The sequence below is a fragment of the Hevea brasiliensis genome, chromosome 5 (assembly GCF_030052815.1).
Source record: "Hevea brasiliensis isolate MT/VB/25A 57/8 chromosome 5, ASM3005281v1, whole genome shotgun sequence".
NCBI classification, from domain to species: domain Eukaryota; kingdom Viridiplantae; phylum Streptophyta; class Magnoliopsida; order Malpighiales; family Euphorbiaceae; genus Hevea; species Hevea brasiliensis.
Genome location: NC_079497.1, coordinates 38,818,268 through 38,841,727, shown reverse-complemented (window position 1 = coordinate 38,841,727; position 23,460 = coordinate 38,818,268). Strand labels below are relative to the sequence as shown.

At 29.6% G+C, this 23,460-nt stretch overlaps 1 protein-coding gene across 5 annotated transcripts; it reads right to left on the bottom strand.

Annotated features, from left to right (window-relative positions):
• Positions 1 to 901: 901 nt before the first annotated feature.
• On the bottom strand, positions 902 to 6,608 carry LOC110657072 (protein FAR1-RELATED SEQUENCE 2). 5 transcript variants are annotated; one of them, XM_058147174.1, is made up of 10 exons: positions 6,101 to 6,602; positions 5,206 to 5,295; positions 2,574 to 4,723; positions 2,421 to 2,477; positions 2,244 to 2,312; positions 2,067 to 2,132; positions 1,834 to 1,893; positions 1,659 to 1,724; positions 1,492 to 1,560; positions 902 to 1,395 (listed from the first exon to the last, which is right to left on the bottom strand). In XM_058147174.1, exons 3-10 carry the CDS (start codon positions 4,674 to 4,676, stop codon positions 1,321 to 1,323), a joined length of 2,565 nt encoding a protein of 854 aa, XP_058003157.1. In that variant the 5' UTR covers positions 4,677 to 4,723; positions 5,206 to 5,295; positions 6,101 to 6,602; the 3' UTR covers positions 902 to 1,320. The 5 variants fall into 5 exon arrangements, 4 of the variants coding, with proteins under 4 accessions (XP_058003157.1, XP_058003158.1, XP_021669825.2 ...); XM_058147175.1 differs by having other exon boundaries at positions 2,574 to 4,666; XM_021814133.2 differs by lacking the exon at positions 5,206 to 5,295 and having other exon boundaries at positions 6,101 to 6,608.
• Between the last annotated feature and the right edge of the window lie 16,852 nt (positions 6,609 to 23,460).

The window sequence follows — 23,460 nt, the reverse complement described above, 5'->3', positions numbered from 1 at the left end:
GATAAAAATACAGTTTCAAATGTTTATCAATTTTAATATTTTAATTGCTAATTATATTCTACGTCGAAAATTCCATTAAGAATAAAGAATAAAGAAAATAATTTATGTATGTTTCAACTCTTTTTTTCATTTTAACTTAATTTAACTCTTTTTTTCATTTTAACTTAATTTTACTCAATGTCTCTCAATTTCGAGAGTGTTTCATTATTATCTCTTTAACTTGAATTTATATCATAAAAATATTCAAATTTTAATTTAATCTCACCAAAAGTTCTAACCAAATTTCATTGGATACTTCAGTCAAAATTGAACCTAAACATACCTAGGTAAATTAGACACAATAAAAAATAATTCAAAATTTCATCTGACAATAGTAAAGCCTTGAAGAATATCTACAAGAAGTGCAGAGAAATATTTTTATATATCTACCATAAACATGTACAAATCAATTTCTGACCAAAATAACCAACAAAATCTAGCAAAAAGATTTTTGTTCGGTATTAAATTAAAATTTGAGAATTTTTTTATACAAATTGAAGTTTCTCAAAGTTAATAGACTATGAATGAAATTAAGCCATTTATTTTAGCATTCCTCGTTTTATTTTCTTTTCCCCTTCAGCTATTTCCACGTATTGCTACCAAAAGGAAATTCTTTAAAAAAACGCAACCAGCTTTGCCGTGCAAGTCAGTGCCTGCCAGCTGCCAGTGTAAAAGGTGACCACCGTGCCTGTGATAGTTCTGTTATTGGACCAGCGTATCTTGCGAAGCTAAAATCCTGGTTTGCACCGTATTGACATGAAAAATAGATCTCATGAATATAACCTCTTCTAAACCACTCACCCTCAACATCTCCCCACAAAAATAGCCAGTTCTATATTTCCTTATCTCAACCCAAACATCATGATCAGAAATCACACATGAATATTAAATATTAAAATTCAAATTGAAAAACACTTCCAATGAGCTGAGAAGTTATGGGAACCTCAAAGTGAATCTAGAAAAGCTTATTAGAAAATTAACCGAACTGAACCGATCGATAACATGAATTTCCTCTAAGCACAGAAAAGTTCATGCCTTATCGCTGACTTATTTCTTATAATATATAGCCCCTCCGCGATCCCGTCCCTTTCTGTTTTGAAAATGGTACAGCTAACTTTACCAGCAAATAAGTAATAAATCTAAATTACATACGTGGAGCTTTCTCCAATCGTGGGAGAGCATCTGTCATAGAGGAAAACAAAAAATTGCAACCAAAGCATTAGAGGATGATTATATTATATATACTTTTACACTGAGATTGGAGAAGTATCAGTATTTGAGTTAATGTGAATGACGCTTATCATTTAGATGCTTTGGTGCCACTCTGTGATACTGTGTGGAGCCAACAGGCCGTTCCTGCAAGGTTTATAATTGCATTATGCAACACCAAAAATGGGAAAGGGAAATAAAACTATAAATATGGGTTTATGTAATCATTTTTTAAATGCATACCATATCTTGCAAATTACTCTGTATGTGAAAACAGCCCTGCACAGTTGGTACTCTAAAGCCTAGCTGGCCCTGCAAACACCAAAAAACCCATACCAGGATATGCCACTTATGCTGCAAAATAAAATCAAACGGCTCGATAGAACAGGAATAATTATGAAAGCTAGTACCAGTGCCTGCATGCTTTGTTGTGCCCCATAGGAACTAACACATGTCAATATTGAATGTAACTGCCCCTTCATAAGAATGAAATCAAAATGTCAAAATAACCACACATTATGTTGATAGTTTGCTGCCAAATATTATGTAAGAACACCTAAGCCAGAATATTCACAAACACCATACCATGCCTGGTAAGCCCTGATGATAACCATCACGCATTGGCGATATTGAGTTCAGTTGTCCCTGAGATTAGTTTACAAGAATGCACAAACATCAATATTAGTAATAAAAAAAAAATACGATTGCTACTAGTACTTTTACAATGTAATTAACAATTCAATCCGTACTAGCACTACCAAGTTTTACAAAATATAACTTATCTGACATCTGTACAATTAGTACTACAAGTTCCATACCGTGCCTTGCATGCCATGTTGAGGACCATAGAAATCATCAAGGGTTTGTGCCCTGGAGCCCAATTCCTACAAAAAAATGAACATCAACTTAGAAACACTAAAACTAAAATAGTACTTTTGTCAACAATATCGTAATCAAATTTGTGTAAATTGTGGATACACATATGATTTCCATACCATATCTTGCATGTCCTGTTGTGGAACATAGCAATTTTCAGTGGTGTGCGCTCGGGAGTTGATCTGTTCCTGCATATTTTCACGTCCAAAAGGAAGTGAGTTATTGTGCACTAATATAAAGTTACTACAATGCCAGGCAAACATTTGAGAGATAATCAAGTTTCAAGTATGACAAACCAATTGCTGGTAGCTGTCTTTTAAACCAACCGTTATCCCTTCTGGCTCAGAAAGTACCTAAAATACGAAATGAAATCTACTTCAAGGCCATAAAATCCAACAACATAACAAAGTTGTACCAGTTCTTGTTTGACCAACAAACTGTCTACATACCTTTTTCTTCTTATAAATTTTCTTTTTCTTAGATGATTTGGCCATATTGCTGCTACGATTCTCTTCTTCAATGTTAAGAAAACCATGAACGGCCAATGAATTGGGTTCTGAAGCACTTCTAACAGAATTGTTGACACTTACACAACTTCTCAAGACTTCTTCTAATGCCTGGAATGCAATATGATAAGCTTCTTCACATAAAGACCCCGCTTCACACAGTTTGATGGCTCGCTTACATAAATCATTGAAACGTTGTACCCTATAAGGAAGACCATTAGATATTTCGCTAACACTTTGAGTGATCTTTGCATCTTTTGTCCATCTTTTTAATATATAGGGGGATGGTATGTTGGAAACACCAGACATCTGAAGAACAAGGATTGCATGTTTACAAAGAAAACCTCTATATTCAAATGAACGACATAAACAACGAATATCTGATGCTGCTTCATTCCACATTACAAGAAAGTTATGTCGTTCTTCAAAATCGTCAACTTGGAAGTTACAAGTTGCCCCATCTTCACTTTCCTTCTGAAGCTGACATGAAACTGCTCCCAAAACCTCAACCTGAAATTTCTTAAATACTGCATCTGTATAGACTCCCAACATTTGTTTCTCAAATGACGAGTGAGATCTTAATGCAGGTTGTTTGTTTCGTGTTACGAAATCAGCTTTGGCTTCCATTTCAATCCAGTCTTCCAAAAATATTTTATACTGCTCCATAAACTCCTTGAATGTACTTTCCCTGTGAATATACCTGTCAAAGAAAGAGGCTATACTTCCATATCGCTCAGTTGTAGACATTCCAGCTAAAAATGTATCTTGCATATATGTTGGAACCCATCGTTTACGATCTTGAAATAATGAGTGAACCCATTCGTTATCCTGTAGTTCAAACTTATCAACTAATTTCCACCATCTCTTTTCAAATTGCTCATCTGTCCAAGACCTATAAATGCATTTATTGAATTTGGCCATAAAAGTTTCACCTTCATTTGCAACACAAGACAAATTTTCAGGCATCTTACTCAATATATGCCATAAACAAAAACAGTGGCATGTATCAGGAAACACACTTGAAACAGCTTCATTTAAGCATTTCTCTTGCTCAGTAATAATTACTTTAGGAGCTTGACCACCCACTGCTTTACGCCATGTCTGCATTAACCAAATGAAAGTCGATGTAGTCTGCTCTCCAATCAATGCACATCCAAGTAAAATGGATTGAAAGTGGTGGTTGACTCCAATAATGGGAGCATAAGGAACCTTATATTTGCTTCTAACATAAAAGGTATCAAAGAAAACAACATCACAGAAAAAATTGTAATCATGCCTGCCTTTCGCATCGATCCAGAACACATTTCTCAAACGTTTTTCATGGTCAATATCTAATGAATAAAAGAAATTATGATTTTGGGCCTGCATGCACATAAAATGCTCAAGCATGACTTGTATATCGTCCTCATCTAAAGCCAACTGCAGCCCTTTCTTTTGGCATGCAATTACACCAGATTGCTTATTTCGTCCCTGAATGGAATTATAAAAATCATCTGGACAAATCTCATGGTTATGCTCCCTTATGAAACTATATATAATCCACTTTTCTTCCTGCGTTCTCTTCATGTGCATACCTGCTTTGCAATCTGTCTTTATGCATGATCGCGGATTGACAGTTGCACTCGACTCGCGCTTGCTTCCAAATCTAGAACATGCAATTTTTACATCAATAAATTTTCCAGATTTTTTAGATCGTCGACTGGCTTTTATTGTGATGCCAAATCCTACAGATCGAGCATATTCTCTGTAGAAAGAATATGCCGCCTCCTTTGTTTCAAATTCCAAACCATTTTGGGGCTCAATAATTACACCTTTGTTAACAGCATCAGCTCGGACAATATTCCCTTCCACGTGATCTCCATCACCAGGACAACATTCATTTTCATTTGGCCTGCAGGCTTCCTCAACATATTCACCTGCAGGAGAATATATCTCCTCTTCAGTAACATGCAACCTGTATGCACTATCCATGACATCAATACTTTTATTTGATCCAGTATTTAGTTTCTCCTGCTCGTTTGAAGGCAGCTCAAGATCTATCTCCATGAAAAAAATAAAATCTATTGGAAAGAGAATATCATATTACCAAAAACCTGGAAATTTGAAATAGAAATTTTAAGAATGCAGTACAATCATAAAGCAAAATTTAGATGATGAAAAATGTATAACTATGACTCAAAGAATTAAGACAATTAATGTAGGCATACATAATAACTATATAATATCAATATATTGCATATCCAAATTAGTTCAAAAATTTAGTTCCTATTAACAACCTATGAGTCTCTACCCTCTAAATGCACACAGCACTTGCCATAATGTAAAATTAAGGTGGCAGCCATCATTGATTGCTTATGATATTTATTTCCGTATGCCATATCTAGCAACATTTACCTGACATTCAAGAAAAAATTGGTTGAGTGAATTAGAGGCCTGAAATTTCAAGTCAAATTTCAAAATACTTATTCCAAATGCAAGAATTTGAAATTGAAATTGAAATTAACCTAGAAACTGAGAATAATCTCAAATAACCTAGAAACTAAAACCAAAGGAAAAAAAGACAGGGAACAAGTACTGAGCAAAATGAGATGATATATATGACTGGGATTCACTGGAAAATGCAAAAATCTCCCCTCTTCTTCGTTTTCTTAATACTGAGATTCACCTAAAGGAAAGATGCAAAAACCAAATTAGATTGAAAGTGAAGCTGAAATTAGTCAGTTACCAGTGCTTAACAAAACAATTACAGGCTCAAGCTCACTTCAAAATTTCGCATACAACTAAACCCCAAATACTTGGGATCAAACTCGTGGTAATGTAACATGGTAAAAAGAATACATATAAACTTATAACTGTGTGCGCATGTGGCAGATTTGTAAAAGCATCAATTTAAGTCATAGAAGCATCTATTCTCAGGAGATCTGCCCTTTCGAAGCTTATGGGCAAAACAATGCATTACACATAATTTATCTACTGAATATCATGAACTCTGTTGGCAGTCAATGACTAAGCATGCCAAGAAAGTAAATATTCCAAGTGAAAACAGCTATAATATAATACTGAATAATGGAAAAGCAATAACCAAAGCTGAATAGAAAGGCCATTAATCTACAGATTTTATTAATTCACAGGATTTTAAAAGCCATAATATCGTATGCAGAAGAAACTTCAACTTCACAGCGAAAAGGTCACATCTAATGCACAATAAATAGAAACCACCAAATGGTAATCCAAATTCATATAAAGATTATAAGTGCATGCAAATAGACACTGATATTGACTTAAATTAACCTAGAAGCTGAAATTAACACAAACTGTGAGATCATTGTCCCAAATTAAGCAACTATTAATAGCATTTGGATAATCCCATTCCTATGCAATCTCTAGCTGTCCCTCACCCGTCTTCCAGAATGCATTATTACAGTAAAAGGAAGGTAAAAGAAATTTATTGGAAAGGTTACGGAGTTCACCAACTGAAAATGGAATTCTTAGAAACACGCTGGATGGAAGCGGAAAAAAGGGACTGAAATTGCTGTCTTCTGTTACCGTCGTCGCCGGAGGCTGGGCTGAAGGTTGATGTAGAATAGCTGAAGGTAGGCCTTTGTTGCGTGTTTCAATATTTCCAATCTCGCCGCCCTCTCCTAACTGCTGCAATTTTCTGATAAGTTTGGTCCTTGGCGAAGGTCGTTCTCAGGTAGGTGAGGAGAATGGCGCAGTCACTGGAGTCAAGGAAAGTTGTGATCGGCTGAAAAGGATTTGGCCGGAGTTGGGTTTTCTCTTTCTCAACTAAAAGCCGCTCATTTCTGGTGCTTTGATCTTATCCTCCCCAAAAAACCAAGCTTGGCAATCCTTGTATCGGCGATCGAACTCATGAAGAGGAAGCAGAGAACGCGAAATTAAAATTAATATACAAATTCTGTGAACCAGAGCAAGAGCATTCTGTGGCTCAATGTCCCTGCTGCTGCTGAAAAGGCAGCCCAGCAGAGCTTTATATATATATATATTACCACTAAAATTAAGTTAATAATAATAATTAATTTTTATTTTAATATTTAATTTATTTAAAATGTTAATAATAAGTGCTCTAACTAAAATAGCTAAGTTATAGTGATAGTGAAAATACAAGTAGTTAGATTATATGGTGTTGCAATAATAAGGTGAGATGATGCCGGTGATAAGTATTGATGGTATTAGAGGTGACCATAATTATATAGTAATAATAACAGTGGTTAAATGATATTAAAAGGGATAGTAATAAAAAAATAATGGTGATAGCAGTGATATGGTAAAGTAGGAGTAGTGTCGGTAAAGTATGAATAGTAGTGATAGTCACAATAATAATTAAATAATAATAATGATAATAATATTTGTAACTAATTAAAAAAATTAAATTAAGTTATTATGATTATATTATTTTTTTATATAATAATTATTATATTATTTTAAATATAATTAACTTATGACTATATCTATTTATATATATTATATATATAAAATATAGAAAGATAATTCTTAAAGAGATGTCAGTGATACTTTTTTTAAAAATCTGGCACGTGTCACATTCCATTAATAATTATTTTTTATATTCTTTTATACTAATTATTATTTAATTTTTTTTATTTCTCTTTTAATTATTATTATTATTTATGATACTATCTTAACATTTAGGATTTAAATTATTATTTTCTTAAAATTTAATTTTTAAAAATTAAGACCTTTTATGATTAAATATAATATTTAAAAATTATTTATAATATTTTTTTATAAATTTATTTATAAAAAAAATATTATTTATTATATGTCATTCTCAATAATAATAATAATTTAAAATAAAAAATAATTTAAAATATGACGACAACGACGATGACGATAATAACAATAACAATAATAATAATAATAATAATTTAAAATAAAAAATAATTTAGAATATGACGACAACGACGATGACGTTAACAACAACAACAACAACAATAACAACAACAACAACAACAACAATAATAATAATAATAATAATAATAATAATAATAATAATAATAAACATCAATTCAAAGAACATTAACCATTAATTTATAAAACTTGACATGTATCACCTTCTATTAATAATTATCTTTTATACTCTTTTATAATAATAATTAATTAATTTTTTTATTTCACTTTTGATTATCAATATTATTTATATTTTTACCTTAACATTTATTATTTAAATTATTATTTTCTTTAAAATTTGATTTTTAAAAATTAAAATATTTTGTGATTAAATATAATATTTAAAAATTATTTATAATATTTTTTTATAAACTCATTTATGTAAAAATATTATTTACTACATGTCATCCTTCATAATAATAATAATAATAATAATAATAATAATAATAATAATAATGTTAGTGTGACTATTAATTTAAAAAAAATTGACTATTAATTTATAATCTCATAATCAATTATCATATAATTTAATCAATTTTAAATTATTTCACATCTTTAATAAATATTTTTATTATATTGTTATATTTTATATTATTTTTATTATAAAATCTTTGTTAAAAAAATTTAAGAGATAAAAAGTATAGTCTATATAAAAAGTTATAAAAATAAATAAAGAGATTTAACTTATTTATAATTATTATATATTAATTTTTATGTTAATAATTTAATTTTCTTTTTATTTCACTTTTCTATGATTAATTATTATTATTATTATTATTATTATTATTATTATTATTATTATGACTAATTTGTGGCCATCGAATTGAAATGGCTAAATAAATTAAGAATATTTTACTATTATAAAAATTAAATTTAAATATTTTTATTATTATTTTTTAATTAAATAATATTTAATTATAAAATTAAACTTTTATTTAAATGATTTATATTTATTTATCTATATATAGCATATCATATGAGACATTTGATATTATTCAACTACTTTCCTCTCATAAATTATTTTCATTTCACTTAAATACTCTCAAATCTTTTTTTATTTATTCTGTTTTATTATTTCTTTTTAAAAGTTATTAGTTATAATTCTCAAAACTTATTTATTCAAATATATTTAACTAATATTTATTTAATTATTAATTTTTTTATAAATTTATTATTTAATATTTCGTAAACTTTTTAATATTTTATTTCATTATAATTATATATTGAATGCTACTGTAATTAATATTTTGATTATTCATATTTTATTATTATTAATTTTCAACAGAAATATTTTTAAATTTTAATTAAATATCTAAATTTTTATGCATAAATTATCTCTCAACTGTATTTTTATATAAAAATAGAATTTTAAAAATAGAATAAAAATATAATTATATGGAAAATTTAACTATAAGTAAAGATAATTAAAAAAATAAAGTTATAAAATTAAAATTATGAAATTTATTTTTTTAAAAATAGTATGTACTTTTATTATTTATTATATTGATAAAAAATAATAATATTTTAAATTTTTAATTTGTATGAAATATATTTATCTTATATCATAAATATATAAAATGATAACCATTTTTGTAAAAAAATTATTTTATAAAAGATATATTAGATTAATTAAAAAAATATATACTTTATAAAAATTTAAAGATATAAAATTTTTAAAAATAATATAATAAAATATTATTTTTAATTGATAATAATGTTATATATTTTTTTTATTATTATTAAAATTAAATAATTCAACTATTATTAGCAATTTACTATTTTTTACTATATTAATAATAAAAAATTATATTTATATATATTTTTAAATAACATTATTTTCTCATATAATCTAAATATGTAAATTATGAGATAAAATATATAAATTTTATGAAATTTAAATTATTTTTAAATAAAGTAATTTTATTATATTTTAATCAAAGTAATTATAGAAACTACTACTAATATATGTATAAAAAGAATTAAATATGTATTTTAATTAATTACATGATAAATTAATTAAAAATTTATTATTATCACAGATAAAAAATTTATTAAATTAAATTAAATAATGTGACAAGTGGTATTTTTTCTTGAAAAGCTTTTCACAAGTCATATTCTATAAACACTCTCCTCTCTATTAATTATTATTTAGTTTTTTATTTCTCTTTTAGTTATCATTATTATTTATAATATTACCTTAACATTTATAATTTAAATTATTATTTTTTTTCAAATTTTGATTTTAAAAATTAAGACTTTTTATGTTTAAATATAATATTTAAAAATTATTTATATTATTTTTTTATAAATTTATTTATATAAAAATATTATTTACTATATTTTACCCTCCATAATAATAATAATAATAATAATAATAATAATAATAATAATAATAAAAGGTTATTGATGGCCATTAGTTTAAAAAAAATTAACCATTAATTTGCGATATCATAATCAATCATAAATATTCTCTTTTATACTAATTATTATTTAATTTTTTTATTTCTCTTTTAATTATTATTGTTATTTATAATACTACCTTAACATTTCTGATTTAAATTATTATTTTATTTAAAATTTAATTTTTAAAAATTAAGACATTTTATAATTAAATGTAATATTTAAAAATTATTTATATTATTTTGTAAATACTAATTATTATTTAATTTTTTTATTTATCTTTTAATTATTATTATTACTTACAATACTATCTTAACATTTATTATTTGAATTATTATTTTCTTTAAAATTTTATTTTTATAAATTAAAACCTTTTATGATTAACTGAAATATTTAAAAGTTATATATTATTTTTTTTATAAATTCATTTATGCAAAAGTATTGTTTGCCACATGTTACTCTCAATAATAATAATACTAATAATAAAGGTCATTGATGACTATTAGTTTAAAGAAAATTAACTATTAATTTGTAATCTCATAATCAATTATCATATAATTTAATCAATATTAAATTATTTTATATCTTTAATAAGTATTTTTATTACATTAGTATATTTTCTATTATTTTTATTATGAAATCTTTATTAAAAAATTTGAGAGATAAAAAGTATAGTCTATATAAAAAATTATAAAAATAAAATATAGAGATTTGACTTATTTTATAATTAGTATGTATTAATTTTTATGTTAATAATTTAATATTCTTTTATTTCACTTTTCTAAGATTAATTAATGCTTATTGTTACTATCATTATGACCAACTTATGATGATTTAATTAAAATCATAAAGTAAATAGAAAATATTTTATTGTTATAAAAATTGAATTCAAAAGCTTTTGTTACCTTTTTTTAATTAAATAATATTTAATTATAAATTAATTTTTTATTTAAATAGTTTTCATTTATTTGTTTATATATAGTATGTTATGTGAGATATTTAATATAATCAAATACTCTCTTTTTATCAAGTACTTTCATTTTACCTAAATGCTCTTATATTTTTTTTTATTTATACTATTTTTTTATTATTTCTTTCAAAAGTTATTAGTTATTATTCTCAAAATTTATTTATTTAAATATATTTAATTAATATTTATTTAATTATTAATTGTTTATAAATTTCTTATTTAATATTTCTTAAACTTTTGAATATAAAATTTCATTATAATTATATATCGAATGTAATGATAACTAATATTTTGATTATCAATATTTTATTATCATCAATTTTTTACAAAATAATTTTGAAATTTTAATTAAATATTTATATTTTTAGGCACAAATTATCTCTCAAATATATTTTTATATAAAAGTAGAATTTAAAAGATAAATTACAAATATGATTCAATCGAAAATTTATGTAACACCTCTAATTTTTAAATTTATTATTTTGGACAAATATTGATGTTTTAATTTTATTTAAATTTTAGAAAATTATTTGAAATTTTTCAGATTTTCGAAATCGGGTTTGATTTCTCGAAAATATAAAACCTTGATGATTTTTAAAAATTAATTTAAAGACCAAGTGGTAAAACTAAAATATATTTGGAGTCTACGCATTTTTCTGAGTTTTTTAAAATTTTTTCGGAATTTTTTGACCTCGTTTTCGGTCCCAAGGTATAGTAAAAATTTAAAATTTTGTATTCCGAATCGAACTAGCTGAATCGAATCGAACCGGACCAAATCTGACCGGACAAATCGGACCGGCCCCTTCTTCTTCTTCTCTTTTTCTCCCGCACGCGTCCCGACCCCTCTTTCTTTCTCTCCCGTTTTCTCTCTCCTCCCTGCCACCCCAGCTCGCCGGCGCGCCTCCCCAGCCACCTCCCCTCGCTGGCCGCCTCCTGGAACACCGGAAAAAGGATCCCGAAGCGACGCGATGCGCAAGCAAGCCGCTTCGTCTTCCCGGTCGAAATCCGGCCGATCCGGCCATCAATCGGATCGGGTCTTATGTCTAAATCCATCTACTCGTCAAGAAATTTCCATAGACACTAAGAACACTGAAATCTATCGAGCAGTTTGTCCAATTTTTGTCCGGAAAGTTTTTAGCCCATTTCGACTTTTTGGCTAAATTTCTCGCAAACCGTGAACCCCACGAGAAAACCAAGAGTATCAGAGCGCTCCACTCGTCAAGAGCTTCGCGGCAATATAAATTTCAAAATTTTCTGACACTGTTTTTCAGTGGGTCCCACGGAACTTCGCAATATTTTTTCGAGCATTTAATGAGCTTAGAAAACTTCATAAAATTTATGTACTAACCCCCGTGTTGTGGGCTTCGTGTAGGTATATTCAATTCTAGGAAATTCGACAGTTGTCCGGGTCTATGAATTTCCGGCCAGACAGACCGGCTACCGAAAAGGTCTCTGAATTGGATCGAGATTTTGGCTACCCCACCATTGTCAGACATCCTGAGCGCGTCCCCGAAGTCGGAATCGGCATAGGTAAACCCAAACTTTACTTTTTCGTAATTTTCTAGTGCTTAAATGGGATTAAAAATCCGTAAAATATTCGTGGTAGCTCAGAAAATTATGATTCTTTTTGCAATAGCCTAGTAATATTGCTAAGGACCGCGGGGCAAAGTTTTAGAATTTTTAGAGCTTATTTGGGCATTTTTTGCAAAATGATCAAATATAAGGACTAAACTGTAAATTTACATATTGTGATTGATGACTGTTTGGATGGGCCCAGGAGGGGCTGTGTGATGTGATTGAGTTGTGGATATATGGATTGTGAATATAGAAGTGCGTTTTGAGTCCTTTTGCAGGTTGGGTAGGTCCTAGGTATAGGGGAGACTCTGCCGAATTTTTAGCACGACTTAGGACGTATTTTGTCACACCCCGGCTTAGTGGGCCCCAGCTCAAGCCCCTCTATGGGTGGCCATCTTGCCGGCGTACCCCTCTAGAGGCCGGCGATGCGACTCAAATCGGTACTGTCCGCTTTGGTGGAGTTCAATCCCTTTGCCCTGCAGAGCTAGGATTCGAACCCATATCACCTCACGGGTTTGCTTCGCCTCTTACCAATTGAGCTTATAGTGATTATTTTATAAATGTGACACCCCTTACCCGACTACAGTGTAGCCGAGCAAGTTATGCCACTCAGTGTGCCGAGCACTCTATTTTATCTTAATTCATTTTTATTCTTCCTTTTGAATATAACTTGTGAAATATAATTCATTTATTGAAATTGTAATTTATTTGAGGTTCCGAAAATTTTTATAGAAAATCCGGCAAGGTACCGGCTAAAAATGGAGAAAACCATTCTTCGGAACCTGTGAAAAACACTTCATATATTCTTATTCATTCATCTTAACTCCATTTATCAAAATCTCAATATTTTTCAGTTCACATTCATTTCTCAATCATTCATCTCATTTGTTAATCATGTACAAGTTATAAATAGACATTCACTCTTCCATTCACAAATACAATTTTCATTATTTACATGAACATCAAAATATGTTACATAGATCAAAATACATATGAGAAGATAAAAATTTAGTTATAAAATATCAAAATGACACCTAGTGTCCTACCAATGCACTGCAAGTGACGAGGTGACACAGACACTATGCAGAACTGTGAATTGCCTTACCGAATCTGTGGTCTACTGGGCCCTCTGTCCAAATCTTCAGTACCTACGCGTGGCAAAAGCGACGCGCTAAGCATAAAGCTTAGTGGTGCCAATAATACAAGAAAATATAATATGCAAATAAAAATAATAATTTCCTTGCTATTGTGTTCATAAGAAATGAATAATTACTAACTTATTGTTTAGTCGAGGGCTAATCATGTTTTATGATATTAACTTCTTCATGCATTTTGTTGATTATTTTCTTCATGATCTTGAGTTTCTTTGTATTCTATCATAATCATTCCTGATATTTAATTTTCGTATTTTCTTTAACAATCAGTTCAATTACAGTTATACTTTTCCATGCCCAAGTAACCTATACTGAACGACTGGACTGGATAACGGGTCGTTGGCACTGGACACCGCGGTGCCTCAGGCCGTCATACCATGGGACGCAGAACGTCAACCACGTATGCAGTCAGTATGGCTAAAAAGCCATGATATCACATAATCGGCATAAAAGCCATGAATACGGGCATAAAAGCCATGAATACGGGCATAAAGCCATGAATACAGGCATAAAGCCTTTCCTTTCGCAGTACTGCTAAAACAATACCCTATTGGCATGCCAAACTATCCAAACCAATCACATTAGGCCTACTAGGGCATTTTGCATTTTTAAGTTTCACAATTTTTGAATTTCAAGTTTTCATGTCACTATTCATTTCATTAGTCAACTAAAATGTTGACTTTTGCATAAACAATAGGTACATTGATTTTAATACTCCCAACATACCACATTTTGTATTCAAAACTTGTTAGTTTTGATCACTTTCTCAAAGCTTAGGTCATTTTGGCAAAATTGTCAGTTTTTGGTTTTGGTGTCATTATTCACCTCATTGGTCAACAAAAATGTTGACTTTTGGATAGAAAATAGGTGTATTGGTCTTAACACCTCAAACATACCACATTTTGTATTTCAAACTTGTTGGTATTGGTTGCCAATACCATTTTTAAGCTTAATGCTAATTGAGCAAAATTTTCGGTTTTCATGCTTCATCTTTACTGTTCCATTTGTTATTTTTACAGTGGGAATTTGAGGAAATGGCAAACATGAAAGTTGTTCCTTATTTTGTCTAGTTGAATTTCCTTTTTTGAATCACTCCATTTGGAGTTTTGTAGCTCAAGTTATGGCCAAAATAAGTTTACTGTTCACGTGCCTTTATTCATGCTGAGATTTTGGAGTGCAGCGATTTTTGGTCCAACTTTGGTCAGTAATTTGATCAAGTTAAGTTCATAATTTGGTCTAACTTCCTTCATATGAAATGTTCTACTATGCCTTAGGTTTCCATCGGTTCAAGAATCGCCTAAATCCGAGTTTTCTAGAGAGAGTTATAGCCATCCAAACATTACTGCTCAAATGAAAATTCTGGAAATCTCAGTACAGTAAACTTCATTTTGCTCAATGATTTGATTAGGATCTGGTCATAATTTGGGGTAGGTTTCTTCATGAAAGTTGTTTGTCTATGTCTTAACTTGTTGCTGTAAAAATTTCAGATCAATTGACCATTTCTACAGTGAATTATGGCCACATGAACAGTTACTATTCATTTAGTCATTTCTGCAGGTGCTGTTGCAGGGTATCCGGATTGGGGCCAACTTTTGGTCCACTTGCTTTGGTCTTTTGGGCATGGTTTCTTCAGCAAAAATGTGCCATTATAAGTCTAGTTTCATGTGCAATTGGCCAAACACCAATTGGACCTACACAGCCAAAGATATGGCAGTCCAAGTGGGCTGGAATCACAGCCTCCCTACTGGTTACCCTAGGCAGCCTACCAATTAAGTTTGCATCACTCTAAATCTCTTCAAATTATGGTGAACTTACCTCAAATGGTCACTAATTGACCCTTAAAATGTTCTTTCACCATTACCTAAGCAAGGTCCAAGTTTCTCTCTAAAATTTCCAGCTCATGCAATATACATGTTACTAGAACGAATAGTGCACTCAGTGCACAATCAGCATGCAGAAACAGGGTGCAAAAATAATCACTATAATTTATAGAAACAAGATTTGAAGACCATATTTTCCAGAACTCAACCTTCATATGTCTAACTCAATCTCCAATTGGAATCAAATCAAAATCAGATCGGAAATTGCAGAACTAATTAAAAAGGTGCAACCTGTCCAGAATCCAGTACATGTAGGATAGTAGTAAGGAAATGTAAAAATATCACCCAGCAGCTACCACAATTAGCTCTTGGCCATAACTACAAGGTTTTAGAGCATTCAATAAGCGTTTCAAAGACTCAAGAATCACATCATTTCGAGTTTTATAGCTCCAGTTATGATTTATTGAAGGTGGCTGTCATGTTGCAGGAAATCAGCAGAACAAAGTCCACATCTGAGCAATAAAATGTTTTGTCCTCAAACCCTAACCTAACATTAGAATCAAGTCTGACATAAAACTACAAAGTTTTAGAACATTCCTTAAGGTTTCTTTTGACATAAAAATCACCCTGATCTGAGATTCCTAACTCCAGTTATGAATTTTTAAAATTTACTGTTCACGCATACACTGTACAGATTCCAGATTTTCACTCATCTACAAGTTTCTATGGCATCTAGTTGTAGGATTTACTAATTTCTTCTATAAAACACAGAAATAAACATAAGTTAAAGCACTAACCTTGGTTGAAAATCCAGCTAGTCACTCCCTTTTGCTTCCAATCTCTCAAGCTAGGTCAAAAATCAAGTTTTTGTGTTTGGAGGTTGGGAAAATATGGAAGATTTTAATGGGAAATTAGAGCTTCAAAAAGCATCCATGGAGGAAGGCTCAAGAAGTGGTTCACGTCCAAAAGAAGAAGAAGAACCAGAAATTTTGTGTCTTCATTTGTCATTTTTCTCTTTTTAATTTGGCTTATTAGGTTGTGATTGGTGGAAGCCCTCCAAATGACATCATGTGATGTCATTATTTGCATTATTTTGATTTTTCTTTGCTTTTCTTTTCTACCACATTTCAATTTAATTTTTAGCAATATTTCTTCATATTTATGTCATATTAATTATTTACTTAACTGGACAAGTCGGCCAAAAATCACCTCTGAAGGCGAAATGACCAAAATGCCCTCCATTTGGCTTAACGGGTCAAAATTGTCTGTACCAATTGAAAAATTTTTCTAGGTATTTTCTTGGCATTCTAATGCCATGGGAACCTCAATAACCCTTCTCTGGAGTCCCAAAAATTATTTTATAATTTTTCCCCCGGGTCTAGGGCTCCTCGTTGCGAGAACCGCAACTTCCCTCTGGGTTACCCATCGCTTGGGCACCGGCTCATTTGACTTAGTTGTATTTTATTTCTAAAATTTTTACTAAATTTTTCTCATTAATATTTGAGTTAATTATGGTTCCTGACTTTAGTTTAAATATTTTTCCAGAAGTTCTAGCTGTCCGGACCGACACCGGTCACCGGAACAGTAGACTGTGCGGAATTGCTACCGGGAGGATGTTACATATTTGGTCTTTTCTTAAGTTTGTATTGAGTCAAATTTATTAAATGATTGTAATAAAATTGTCAGGTGAGCCGAGACTGCCTTCTTCCTCCGCCCAGCCGCCACAGTGACCGCTGTCAAGTTTGTGAGTAAAATATTAATTTTAATTGTAATTTCACTATTATTATATGTTCAAGCATGCCCATGCATCACCTATATGTATGTATCTATGTAGTTAAACTCTAGGCACGTTTTATGTTGCATTCATAACTGCTAAAGTGCCATGGATGTTGTTGTGGTAATTTGGAGCAGTGTGCATGCGTTGGCGTGTGTGTGATGTGGTGTTGACTATGGATAGGACGGGTAGACACGACTTGAGATCTTCGCTGGGACCCGGTCTTTCGGGGTAGACACGGCTTGAGTTCTTCGCTGGGACCCCGATTTGGTTATTAAGTGGAAGTCCGAGCTGAGTTCTTCGCTGGCACAGGTTGGATTTAAGAGAGCTGTATAGGGGATCAGCTCCCATATATTATGATTGATATTACTGGGTGTGTGAGTGCTCCAAATTACCTTTTTGATGCTATGATGTGAAATTATTGCTGATGTTGCATTTCATTCTACAGGGTGCATTAGCTTTAGATAGTTATAGAGATTATGGTTAAAATTGATATTTTACTCTCTGAGTCGAACGCTCACTCCTGTTCAATATTTTTCCAGGCCACAGGAGGATATTTTTGAGGTTAACCTGCTTTTCTCCCTTGCAGGTCGCGTATTATTGCTTGTATAAACCTGTTAACTCTAGAATTTCCGCATGTGTTAGAAATATTTATTTGAATTCGGTCTGTAATATGAATTATCAATTTGGACCTGTAAACTTATTATTTTATGCATGTGTGTTGGGTTGGATGAGGGAGTTGAGCTCCCATTTATTTTTATGATATTTGAGTATGTGGAGGGTGAGCTGAGCTCCCCAATTGATTATATATTGTGTTTACAGGTCGGGTGAGTCAAAAACTCTCCGTTGAAAGGTCCATTTTATGGCCGGACTTTATCCGGTTGATTTCTCGAAATTGGGCCCAAATGGGCCTTAGAGTTGGGTTAATGAATAGTTAGGCTTACTACGGGCCTCGAGGGCTTTAGGCTGGCCTAGGTCCTAGTGCCGGTCCGGCCCATAGGTTGAGTTGTGACAATTTAACTACAAATAAAAATGTTTAAAAATAATTAAAGTTACAGTATTAAAATTAAGAAATTTGTCTTTTGAAAAATAGTATGCATTTTTAATATTTGTTATATTAATAAAAAATGATAATATTTTAAAATTTTAATTTTTATGAAATTTATTTATTTTATATTATAAATTTATGTAAAGTGATAACCATTTTTGTCAAAGATTATTTTATAAAAAACATATTGGATTAATAAAAAAAATATACATTTAGATATAGTATTTTTAAAAAAATAATATAATAGAATGTTATTTTTAATTAATAATAATGTTATATATTTTCATAATTATTAAAATTAAATAATTCAATTCATTATTAGTAGTTTAAATTTTTTATTATATTAATAACCAAAAATACTATATTTATAGATTTTTTAAATTAATATTACTTTCTCATTAATTTAATATATTTTCTATAATTTACAAAAAATAAATATCAATTTACATAAATTATGAGATAAAATATAAAATTTTATGAAATTTAAATTATTTTTTGAATAAAGTATTTTTATTACATGCTAAACGAAATAACCATGGAAACTACTATTAATATATGTATAAAAAGAATTAAATATGTATTTTAATTAATTACATCATAAATTAATTAAAAATTTGTTATTATAACAACTAAATTTTTTTCAAATCAAATTAAATAAAAGAGAAATTTTAATTTAAAATTAATTTAATAATAATAATTTATCTTATTTAAAATATAATTAAAATTAAATAAAAAAATAAAAATTATAAATTTTCAATGCATAGTATGGACATTATGCTAGTTTTTATTATATTGTTATATTTTCTGTAAAATCTTTAATAAAAAATTTGAAAGATAAAAAGTGTAATTTGCATAAAAATTATAAAAATAAAATATAGAGATTTGACTTATTTATAATTAGTATGTATTATTTTTTATATTAATAATTTAATATTCTTTTTATTTCACTTTTTCTTAATAATAATTAATGGTTCTTATTATTATGATTATGGCCAATTTATGATCATTGAATTAAAATGGTCAAATAAATAGAAAATATTTTATTATTATAAAAATTGAATTTAAATGTTTTTATTACTATTTTTTAATTAAATAATATTTAATTATAAAATTAAATTTTTATTTAAATGATTTCCATTTTTTGTCTTTATATAGCATTTCATATGAGACATTTGATACATATCAACTACTCTTCTCTCACCAAGTATTTTCATTTTACTTAAGTGCTCTCAAATCTTTTTTTTTTTTTTATTTACTCTATTCTTTTATTATTTCTTTTAAAAGTTATTAGTTATAATTCTTCAAATTTATTTATTTAAATATATTTAATTAATATTTATTTAATTACTAATTTTTTTTATAAATTTCTTATTTAATATTTCTTAAATTTTTTAATATTTTATTTCATTATAATTATATATCAAATTTAATTATAACTAATATTTTAATTATTCATATTTTATAATCATTAATTTTAAACAGAATTATTTTCAAATTTTAATTAAATATCTAAATTTTTATGCATAAATTATCTCTCAATTATATTTTTTATATAGAAGTAAAATTTGAAAGATAGATTGTAAATATGATTACATCGAAAATATAGTTATAAGTAAAGAAGATTAAAAAAAATTAAAGTTACAATATTAAAATTATGAGATTTATCTTTGTTAGTGGTATGCCTTCGAGCAATACTTTTGTATCGTGTATTGTAAACATTATTCCCATAAAATGGCATGAATATTTTCTTTTAAAATAAATTGTTTATGTTTAAAAGAAAAAGTCTTTAATGTCTTTTAAGATATTCTATTCTTAAGCTATTAAGAATATAAATAACAAAACATTTTAATACATGTATTATAAATTTAGTTCACAATTTAGGATATCTCATTGGGCATATAACAAATATGGTGGACACTTATATGATGAGTAAGTTGAACTAGTGACACAAGATGACTTGTACATAGAGTTTACTCTTGTCAATACAAAGTCATCTAGATCATAATAGTGCATATAATCCTTTGACCTGAGATAACACAGTTATCTTGTATATAGGTGGTTTGAGTTTGATACTGCTTTCAGACTTGTACTATGTATGAGTATATATGCATGTGTTGAATTCGACTAGTTAAAGTAATTGTAACATGGGCCCTCCATTGAGGCAATTATTTTAAGAAATTTTAAATACTTGCATAAGATGTAATTAATTTAAGAGATTTTCTTAAGAATAATTATTAAACATTGTCGACACCATATTTTGGCCGATCCCCAGAATCAATAAATTTCGAAACTGATCCCCAGTACTAAGTCTCCTTTTGCTAGCCAATTACATTTCCGATCTCTCTTTATCGAACAATCACATTTCCAACCTCTCCTCAAAAGGAATCAAACCAATACTAAGTCTCCATGTCACTTAAAGCCTTACCGATCTCTCAAACCAATTGTCAAATATCCTGAATAGTCAATTACATTCCCGATCTCTCTCGTCAGACAAAACTGAACCAGCACTAGATCTTCATTTTAAAAGTTTAGGAATAATCAAGTTAAGGTTCCAATCCGGTTTAATGGCGATCCCGATCTTAAGTACTCAAGCCAAATTTCCAATTTTAAATTAAGTTCTGTTTAGCGTTGGTTCCCTGCTGATCTCATGCTTATGGTGTTTTCCGACCTCATACACTTAGATTAATAATCAACTTAGGTTGTTTTAATATGCTCAGACAATCAAGTGCTTAAGTAATTTAGAGATTTTCCGATCACATCCATTCACTGAACAAAAAGCGAGTTTCATTTCATATTAAAGTTTGTATAAGTCATTCGGCTGGAGGATCACCCCCAGCTTGATATACATTTTGCTTGTCACACCCTACCCCTCAGTAAGGCATAACATGATCCCGTAGTATACCTAATGAATTACCAACTCCGTCTACTGATAACCCATTAAATACACTACAAGGGATTTTAAAAACTTTTCTTACTTCTTTTACAGTGGTGAGCACTATTTACAGGTGTTAAAGACTTTGGTGAACTGAGTGAAATAACTAACTCATTTGGTTTACTTGGAATTTCTGTAAAAATTTTGGCAGAGTGCCATCTGTATTTTGGATAAAACAGTTCTTCAGAAAACCTGTAAAAAGTACTTCAATAATTTTCCAAATCTCAACTCCAATACATTTCTCAACACAACAATTTATCAACTCAATTCCATAGAAATTTTTCAAAGTCTGAGATAAGGAAATATAATCTGACTTTTACAAGTCAAAATTTCGTAATTATTTTACAACTTCAAGGTACAATTTGAATTTATAATCGCTCAAAACCAAAAACAATATGTACATACAGTGTCATACATTACAAGACAAAATGCAAAGTATTGGTATACTCATTATACCCAAAAATCTCTCATTGGAGGTATATGCGACCTAGTCTGCCTGTCTCTGTCTCTACTGCGACAAAGAATTAAAGCTATCACCGAGACAATGTCTCGTGGTGCACAACATTAACCAAATACAATTTAAATCACAATTCATAAGTCATGTAAATAGTGGATACTTAAAATCATAGTTAAATTCAAGACAATAAATGTCAACAAGTATTTAAACTCCATTTGTCAATATCACAATAATTTTCCATAAGTCGATCATGTTTGAATTCAAAAGATGATATGTCAATGAGAGTTTAAATCAATTTCACAATCTCACAATACATAATAATGCAATTTAGTCGAATAATTTAAGAATACGTGTTGCCAATTCATTCACAACTTAAGCCATGACACAAATTTTCCGATCAATGCCGCGTTGTACACAACGACAAAGCAAACACAACCTCACTAATCGAAATCAATGATGAAGTGGAGCTAGCTATATAATGAGTACTCATCCGATCACCTCAACTGGTAAACCAGAGGGAGAAAAATAACGATCACGACTCCATAAATGGAGAAGGAAAATAAACGATCACAACCCCATAAATGGAGAAGGAATGATACGATACTGTCATGCTAAGTGTGAACACAAAATCAATTCCAAACATTTTATTCAAATGATTCGTGAGAATCCAATAAATTTCCAAACTCATAGTTTCATTCATAAAATGGCAACCCAATTCATAATTAACTTCAATTTCCACAAAAACCATTTACAGTGCTTTTCAATCAATAAGTTTCCATCAATATCATTCAAACAATTTTTCACAGTTTCAAACCATTCACAATGTTTTTCAATCAATAAGTGTCCACCAAACACATTTCCACAATTTAAACAATGATATGCAAATAGTCAATATTTATTTCCATTGAAAATAATTCAAAAGAAACAGTTGTTGTGCACAAACACAATTTAAAACAATAATATACAAATATTCAATATTTATTTCAATTGAAAAATTCAAAAGCAATAGCCGTTGTGCACAAACCTCTGATGACTGTCTCCCTGGTCTGACTCAGTATTTCCTTCCCTTTCCCTGAGTCTTTAGTAACTGAGAAACACAATTTGAAGTGTTTCAGTGCTAATTTAATTTGCCTCTAACGATGGTGTTTGGTAAATAATGCACTGAACTCAATTATTCACTTAATCACCTAATATACCGACCCTCGTTGCATTTTAGGTAAATTAGGTTTTAGTGTCGTTAATATGTCACATTTGATAGGGTTTTAGGTTTGGTACGTTTTACCAAAGTCATTTCCTTGTTTAGTGCATTTTAATGCAAATTCTTTGGATTCGGACACTGGTTTGACCTAACCGACGATCTAGTTCCTCGGTTTTCGGTCTCGGTCGAAACTACAAACTTGTAGATCTAGGTCTTATTGCACGCGGGCAAAATTTCAGGTCAATCCGAGTTAAGTAGACCGAGTTATGGTCATTATACTATTGCTGGTCAAATGGTACCATTTTAGGTCAATTTTAGGTCAAATTGGTCAATTCTGGTTCGGCCAGTTTTTGGATCCGAACTTGTGCAAGTTGTTTGACTTGCTTATGGTCATTTCTGGGCTTTGGTGTCTTCATAAGACTTGTAGGTATGGGTCTTAACTATTCTTGGTCAAAATTTCAGGTCAATTGGACCTGGTTTGAGTGAGTTATGGCCTAAACACTCACTGCTGCCCAATTGGTCATTTTTCAGGTCCTAATTGCACCTAATCCGAATTGGTCATTTTTTTAGGTCACC

What these genes read in the sequence shown, in the direction of transcription:
- LOC110657072 (XM_021814133.2), bottom strand. Translation starts at nt 4,676, where the DNA reads ATGGAGATAGATCTTGAGCTGCCTTCAAACGAGCAGGAGAAACTAAAT. An exon ending in AAGACAGCTACCAGCAATTG is followed by an intron (nt 2,313 to 2,420) that starts GTTTGTCATACT and finishes GAAAATATGCAG; the next exon opens with GAACAGATCAACTCCCGAGC. An exon ending in AACAAAGCATGCAGGCACTG is followed by an intron (nt 1,561 to 1,658) that starts GTACTAGCTTTC and finishes TGGTGTTTGCAG; the next exon opens with GGCCAGCTAGGCTTTAGAGT.